At 35.1% G+C, this 8,097-nt stretch overlaps 2 protein-coding genes across 2 annotated transcripts; both read left to right on the forward strand.

Annotated features, from left to right (window-relative positions):
* Window positions 1-222: 222 nt before the first annotated feature.
* LOC135135790 (protein peste-like) lies at window positions 223-3,997 on the forward strand (the record flags this gene model as incomplete). Its single annotated transcript, XM_064064910.1, has 5 exons — window positions 223-465; window positions 526-741; window positions 790-983; window positions 3,216-3,361; window positions 3,792-3,997. Coding segments are annotated over exons 1-5 (1,005 nt in total), but the record flags the coding sequence as incomplete, so codon positions are not given.
* Window positions 3,998-5,569: 1,572 nt separating this feature from the next.
* On the forward strand, window positions 5,570-7,889 carry LOC135135793 (protein peste-like). Its single transcript, XM_064064916.1, has 7 exons — window positions 5,570-5,574; window positions 6,226-6,574; window positions 6,638-6,853; window positions 6,902-7,196; window positions 7,242-7,444; window positions 7,496-7,569; window positions 7,619-7,889. Exons 1-7 carry the CDS (start codon window positions 5,570-5,572, stop codon window positions 7,887-7,889), a joined length of 1,413 nt encoding a protein of 470 aa, XP_063920986.1.
* The last annotated feature ends 208 nt before the right edge of the window (window positions 7,890-8,097 follow it).

Here is an 8,097-nt window from a genome sequence, read left to right on the forward strand (position 1 = left end):
TTCAATTTTATGCCTACCACCATCTAATCAAGCATTTCAGTAGCAGTAGCCAAAATGAAACCAACCAGTGTATTCTTACAAAATAAATTTTTGTTTAGTGCAAGTTTATTTTTTAGTATTTGTGGACTTTCTTTGATATGCCTGCGACCCCTCCTTTTTGATAAATTATTAACGTTCAACAACATTATCATTTATAACTACTGGCAATCATTTCCAATGCAAATGAAAACTGAGTTTCATTTATTCAACTGGACCAACCCTGAAGACTTTTACAATTTGTCAGTAAAACCCAGATTTGTAGAAACTGGACCTTACAGATTTTTGAACACCGAGAAAAAGGTCAATATTACTTGGAACGATAATGGCACCATCACTTTTAAAAACGTAAAATCCTGGTACTACGACAACGATGGGAACAATGGCGATTTAAGGGACAAAATTGTCACTGTGGACCCTATTCCTCTCGTAATGTATCACATCATCCTTCTAGTTTTTAGTAAGACGATTTATGTTTTTCGTTACCAGGCCGCCTCTTTCATTCTACGAAACTGGAACTACTTCGTCAAAAAAGGCCTTTTCTTCACTCTGAAGCCATTTTTTCGCAAATTGTACATAACACGAACCGCTGGTGAGCTCCTTTTCGACGGATACCCAGAACCCTTGATCAAACTGTCTAGAGCTGTTCCCCTTTTTAACGACTTTAATTTTCCCAACTGGGACCGCTTCGGCTGGCTTTACAATGTAATAAGACATTTCCAACTACATCGTTTTTCATCAGAAGTATTTTAGAGAAACGGTTCAGCCGATTATGAAGGACTTTTCAATATGGGTACAGGTGATGGCACAACGTTTGGCGAAATGTTATCTTGGAATGGCCAGAAGGACACTCCTGGTAACTCCTGCCCTCGAATTTATGGATCAGCGGGTCAGTTTTTTCCCAAATATCTGAAAAAAGACGTCATTCAGTTTTTTTCGCCGGATTTGCAAAGAAGATCAATTTGACGTTTGATCGGGAAGAAACTGTGGCGGGTATGTTGGGATATAGATACAGTTGACAAATCTGCTGCTTGCATGGTATTTTTAAATTTAACGCCAATTTTCACGCAAAAAAAATATATAAAAACGTGTCCACGAGATTAGTTGCTGACAAATTTGTTGTTTTGCTACATAATATTTGTCATCCTATTTAGAGGCTTACATGTATATGCAAATTATGCTGGAATCAGTTTAGGATAACGCTTCCACGTAAATTTTACAACATAATTCGGTGTTTTATTTATTTGCGATAAGAAAAAAATAAACAAAATTTCCTTAAAATGCATCCCACTGCATAAAACTATTTAATCACGAACATACATCCACTTACTCGCTGCGCACATCTTTCTCTGATTAAAGTAAGTCTCTAATGGATTTTGGATACATATTTATAATTTTTAATTGATAACACAAAATTGTTCTATACAAGGTCAAAATATTAGCATTTTTACATAATACTCGCCCAGTCATTGACACTACAACCATTTAGTAATTGCATTATAATTAATAACATACAATAAAATAAGTGGATGCTGTTACTCTTTAAATGGGTCTCTTTGTTTAACCATTACTTCAGTGATAAAGGTAAAACTGAATTTGCGTAGCAGTTGGTCATGTTTAGCTATATACTGTTTACAACGACGTTCTGACTAAACATCTAAAAATCGTCCAATTTATTTCGCCAGAACTTCCCTCGCCGCTGAAGCACAATAGAATACAATGTAACATATCCAGCTTTTTCAAAAAATTTCGAAATTTGATTTTGCGAATTTTATTTTTTATGCGAACCCCTATAAGTCAAAATAAAATATGTATGTAATGTTAAAGTAAATGTAAAGACGCGTGCCATGCGTACGTTTCAAATGAGTTTTTCGTTTTACAAAATTTTGTGTAAACGTCATCAACATTTTTGAAAGGACACGTGTATCAGTTTGGATAGATGCACTGTAATACTAATAATAACAGTACTGTTCTCCCAAATTTTCGGGAAAATGGAGTGAGCCGTTCCTGCATAAGAAATTCTAAAAAATATGAATGAAATGACAAATCACAATCGCCATAGGGGTATGTTATTTTATAACTTTTAACATTTACTACTGTAAAAGTTGGAGATGACGTCATATATATCATCGTTGGTGGGGATGTTGAGACAAATTGTGATTAGCGTTCTTACCATCTACACATGAATGTTACTAATACACATACAAAATTTGATAATAATTGGTGCGGTAGTTTAGGATATTATCTGTCTAAAAAAATCGACCAAACGTGGACAGCAGACGAAAGAAGGCAGACAGACAGAAACGAGAGACCTACGTTTTCGTACTCTATGAGTCATGAAACGTCGAGAAAACATGGAAGTAGACAGTTTCCCGAAGAACTTGTTTGTAAAACGTCCTTAGCTTACGGTCGTACTTAGGTGACAGAAAACAATATGTCCATTGCTGTGGATATGATTCTGATGTCATTACTGTTTTATCGGGAGTACCACAAGGTTCTGTACTTGGTCCGCTTCTTTTTTTATTGTTCATCAATGATATCTCGAATGAATTAGATGTTGAATTTTCTTTATATGCAGATGACATCAAGATATACAATAGAGTAAGTTCAACTGATGACTGCATTAAGTTACAACATAATTTGAATAGGATTGTGGTATGGTGCAATTTGAACAGGCTTTTGTTAAATCAAGATAAATGTTGTGTAATGTCATTTTCTTTAAAGCGATATAATATTCACTTTGAATATGTCCTTAATGGGGTAGTCTTAGCCAGGCCTCAGACCGTTTTGGATCTTGGGGTTGTTTTTGATAGTAGGCTCACATTTGCTTATCATATTAACAAAGTTGTGGCAGACTGCATGAAAACTTTGGGTTTCATCATAAGGAACTCTAGAGATTTTCAACACTGTGACACTATCATTCGACTTTTTAATTCATTAATTGGCAGCAAACTTTACTATGCTTGCATTATTTGGTGTCCTCACCATAACATTCATTTAATGCATCTGGAACGTGTCATACGAAGGTTTCTTCAATATTTGTTTTACCGAGAGAATGGTTTTTACCCACCTATTGGTTTTCCTCAATCTGAGCTTTTAAATCGCTTCACTTTCTCCAGTTTTATGGAAACTTGTAAAAAATTCTTTGTGTTGTTCCTAGTTAAAATGATAAATAACAGTGTTGACTGTCCTTTAATGCTAGCCAGATTATCATTTAATGCACGTCCTCGAAGTCTAGTATCTCGCCACTCTGAAATTTTCTACATAGCCTGCCCGAGAACTGATATCGCCAAATTCTCTCCTATGTCCACTATGTGTAGGATCGGTAATAGAACACATAATAAGATTGATCTTTTTTCAACATCACTGCGGGCTCTTAAATTCTTTAATTATTCTCAAATTTAGTAGGCTTTCACATTACTGCGTAAGTTAATTTACTATCTGAATTAACTGATCTTCCATGATTATTGATTGATTACACGTATATTTTGACCTACCTAATCTGAAAATCTGCATTGGGATTTGGAGTAGCTTTAAACTTTTCCTTTTTGGGATTCACAGTAATTTGTAGCTGCTGATTAGTTATTCTACTTCTTGTCATTTGCTTTCGGTTATTTGTTGGTCTGTAATTGGGTAAATAACCTGTTGACCGACTATATATATAATAATAATAATAATAATAATAATAAGACAGAACCATCGACAACGGTAAATGGGATTGTGTCCTGGTTTTTGTAATTGACGGCTGTTTGTAGGGACGATTTATCCACAAATTGAATGTTATTGTAAGGGGAAATGTGTGCCTTCTGGTGCTGCTAATTTTTCAGATACCAAATATGGTATTCCTGTGTTTATATCCATGCCCCATTTTCTCAAAGCCGATCCTTATTATCTCAGCTTGATTGATGGTTTGAAACCTGATGCTAACATACATCAGTCTGCTATGACAGTCGAACCAGTAAGTACATATTTTGTCAAAAATTGTGTTGAAATGTGTGTTCTAGACATCTGAAATACCGTTGAAGCTAAATATTCAAACACAAATTAATTTGTTAGTACAACCGATTTCTGGGGTATCGTAAGTACAAAATCGTGTAAGTCATCAATCTAACTTGATGTTTGTTTGAGGATGTTTGAAAATGCTCCAAAATTCATGCTTCCAGTCTTTTCCATGTTACAAACTTATGAAATGGAAGGTTTCGTTGCGTTTTTACTGTGGGTATTGGTCAACTCTTCTTCGATGTTTCTGACTATAGGTGCAAGTATGATCGTGTTTAGTCTTGTGGCAGTGGGTTTTGTTATGTACAGAAGACATTTCAAACAACCGCAACCACAGAAACATGTGGAACTTCTCAAGGAACAAAGTATTCCCTTAAAAAATGGTTTAGATTGAATGCGACAGTTGCCACATTACCTTGACTGTACCGCTCTACCTTGTTCTATGTATAAATAAACCAAACTGGTTTGGCAGAGTCGTTTTTCTAACAACATATTCCTGAAAGAGATGAAAACATGTAATGTATATTGTTTGAAATAAAAGGGACGGAATGCTGTCAACAAACGTCGGTTTTTCACTTATTTAAGTATTTTCATTGTATCCCCCCACCTTCCAAAAATCAGGTAATAATCACACAGCTGACAAATCTGTTGCTTATGTTCGGTTTACATCGTATTTTCTAATTTGACGCTACTGTTCAGGCAAAAATATATATATATAAAAAAGTGTAAACGAGATAAGTTGCTGACAAATTTGTTTTTTCCTGCATAATATTTGTTATGCTATTTAGAGGCTTATTTTTATATGCAAATTATTGCAGTTAAAAAAAATAAACAAAATTTCCTTAAAATGCGTCCCACTGCATTAAAATGTTTTAACATTAACATAAATCGACTTACTCGCTGCGCACATCTTTTCCTAATTAAGGTAAGCTCCTAATGGTTGGCATTTTGGATACATACATATTCATAATTTTTAATAAATCACAAAATAGTTGTATACAAGGTCAAAATATTAGCATTTTTACATAATACTCGCCCAGTCATTGACACTACAACCATTTAGTAGTAGCATAATAATTAATAACATACAATAAAATTAGTGGATGCTGTCACTGTAAATGGGTCTTTTTATTTAACCTTTACTTCAGTGATAAATGTAAAACTGAATTTCATGTTTACAACAACGTTCTGACTGAGTATCTAAAAATGGTCCAAATTATTTCGCCAGAACTTCCCTCGCCGCTGAGGCACAGTAGAATACAATCTAACATATCCAGCTTTTTCAAAAAATTACAAAATTTGATTTTGCGAATTTTATTTTTTATGCGAACCGCTATAAGTCAAAATAAAATATGTATGTAATGTTAAAGTAAACGTAAAGACGCGTGCCATGCGTACGTTTCAAATGAGTTCTTCGTTTTACAAAATTTTGTGTATACGTCATCAACATTTTTGAAAGGACACGTGTATCAGTTTGGATAGATGCACTGTAATACTAATAATTACAGTACTGTTTTTCCAAATTTTCGGGAAAATGGAGTGAGCCGTTCCTGCATAAGGAATTCTAAAAAATATGAATGAAATGACAAATCACAATCGCCATAGGAGTATGTCATTTTATAACTTTTAACATTTACTACTGTAAAAGTTGGAAATGACCTCATATATATCATCGTTGGTGAGGATGATCAGACAAATTGTGATTAGCGTTCTTACCATTTACACACAATGTACCTAATACACATACAAAATTTGACAATAATAATTGGTGCGGTAGTTTAGAATATTATCTGTCTAAAAAAATCGACCAAACGTGGACAGCAGACGACAGACGGCAGACTGACAGACAGAAACGAAAGGCTACGTTTTCGCACTCTAGGAGTCATGAAACGTCGAGAAAACATGGAAGTAGACAGTTTCCCGAAGAACTTGTTTGTAAAACGTCTTTAGCTTATGGTGTTTGGATCTTGACATAGCTCCCGAAAACTGACAAAACGGTTAATTAAATTCCACAATTAAAACCTGTTTAATTTTGTCGTTCTGGTTAGAATTTAATATATGCACTCTTCAAGAACGAATTTTTTTCAAAACTAACTGCTTTGGTCAAGAAACTACGTCAGTATTCAAAATGAAATCGAACAGTGTACTGTTTCGAAACAGATTTGTGTTTTGTGTTTGTTTACTGTTTAGTATTTGTGGACTTGCCCTTATTTGTATATGGCCTATACTTTTCGACTGTTTCCTAACACTACGAGAACTCACTCTGCTATACAAATTTTGGAAGGTCATTCCAGTGGCTCTGAAAACAGAATTTCATTTCTTCAACTGGACCAATCCGGAAGATTTTTACAACTTGTCGGTGAAACCTAGGTTCGAAGAAACGGGACCTTACAGATTTTGGCAGACCGAAGAGAAGACCGATATTATTTGGAATGATAATGGAACAATTACGTACAAACAAAGAAAATATTGGCACACTGACAACGAGAAAAATGGCGGCTTGAAAGATAAAATCATAAGCATGAACCCAATTCCTCTAGTAATATTTTTTTCTAAATACCTAAAAAACGACTTGGTGCATCTTAATTCTATTTCTTAACAGGCCGCATCATACATCCTGCGAAACTGGAATTATTTCGTCAAAAAAGGTCTTTTTATCACTCTGTACCCTCTCTTTCGCAATTTGAAAATGACAACGAGTGCTGAGGAACTTCTTTTTGATGGATATCCAGAACCGTTAATCAAAGTAGCAAGAGCTATTCCGTTTTTTGCAAAATATAACTTTCCCGACTGGGACCGATTTGGTTGGTTCTATAAGGTAACAACCAAACTCCAAGTTAACCACCATTTATAATAACCATTTCAGAGAAATGGTTCGTCCGAATTTGACGGCACTTTCAACATGGGTACGGGTGTTAACTCCACCCTCGGCGAAATTAAAACTTGGGAAGGGATGAAACAAACTCCGTTTTTTGATGGGTCGTGTGCTACAGTCGATGGTTCTGCAGGCCAATATTTCCCAAGAAATTTGCAAAAAGACGTCATTAAAATATTTTCGTCAGATTTACGAAGAAGTGTTAACATGACGTTTGAAGAGGAAGAAATTGTATGGGGTATGCTGGGTTACAAATATATGATGGATGACAGAGCTTTGGACAATGGTAAGTGAAAATATTTTGGTATTTTTTATTCAGAGTGACTCGTAGGCACGATTTACCCAGAAAATCGATGTTTTTGCAACGGGGAATGTTTGCCGTCTGGCATGGTAAACCTTTCAAACACAAGACATGGAATTCCACTGTTTATATCATTGCCCCATTTTTACAGAGCTGATCCTTATTACGGCAACTTGATTGACGGTATGAAACCTGATCCAAGTAAACACCAGTTTTCCATCACGATTGAACCAGTAAGTAGTAATCTCAATTTAAGAGTGTAACAAAATTTGGACTGTTTGTAGACGACCGGTATACCACTAAAGGTCGACGCCAAAATCCAAGGTAATTTATTAGTGCAACCAGTTCCTGGCGTTGTGTAAGTAAAAGACAAGGCTCATTCTCTAATTTAACTGTTATTGTTTAAGGATGTTTGAGAGCGCTCCAAAATTCATGCTTCCAGTCATATGGGCATCTCAAACCTACGAAATTGAAGGCATCCATGCATTTCTCACGTGGCTGTTAGTTAACTTTTCTGTGATATGTGTGACTCTAGGTTTAAGCATGATCATGCTCAGTATTTGCACGTTTTCACTTATTGTGTATAAAAGACATATCAAGTACCTACATCAACAGAAACAGATGAGGTTTATCAACGAACAAAACGTTCCTTTAAAGTCAGTTTTTCAACAGACGTAGTCGAAACAGTATTCGATATGTTGATAATAATTATGAGATTTTATGTATAATTCAAGTGCAGTTGTGATAGAGTGAGAGTGATCTAGCTTGTGATAACTTTATACATACAACCATTTGTGAAAATTTTCAGTCTCTTCAGTTTCTGTTTTGTGCAAGTTTATTCTTTACTATATGTGGACTTGCTTCAATATGCCTGTGATCCCTCTTT

This window comes from Zophobas morio, unplaced genomic scaffold (assembly GCF_036711695.1).
Source record: "Zophobas morio isolate AGI-343-1 ecotype UQ-CSIRO unplaced genomic scaffold, CSIRO_AGI_Zmor_V1 ptg000004l, whole genome shotgun sequence".
In the NCBI taxonomy this organism is placed as follows: domain Eukaryota; kingdom Metazoa; phylum Arthropoda; class Insecta; order Coleoptera; family Tenebrionidae; genus Zophobas; species Zophobas morio.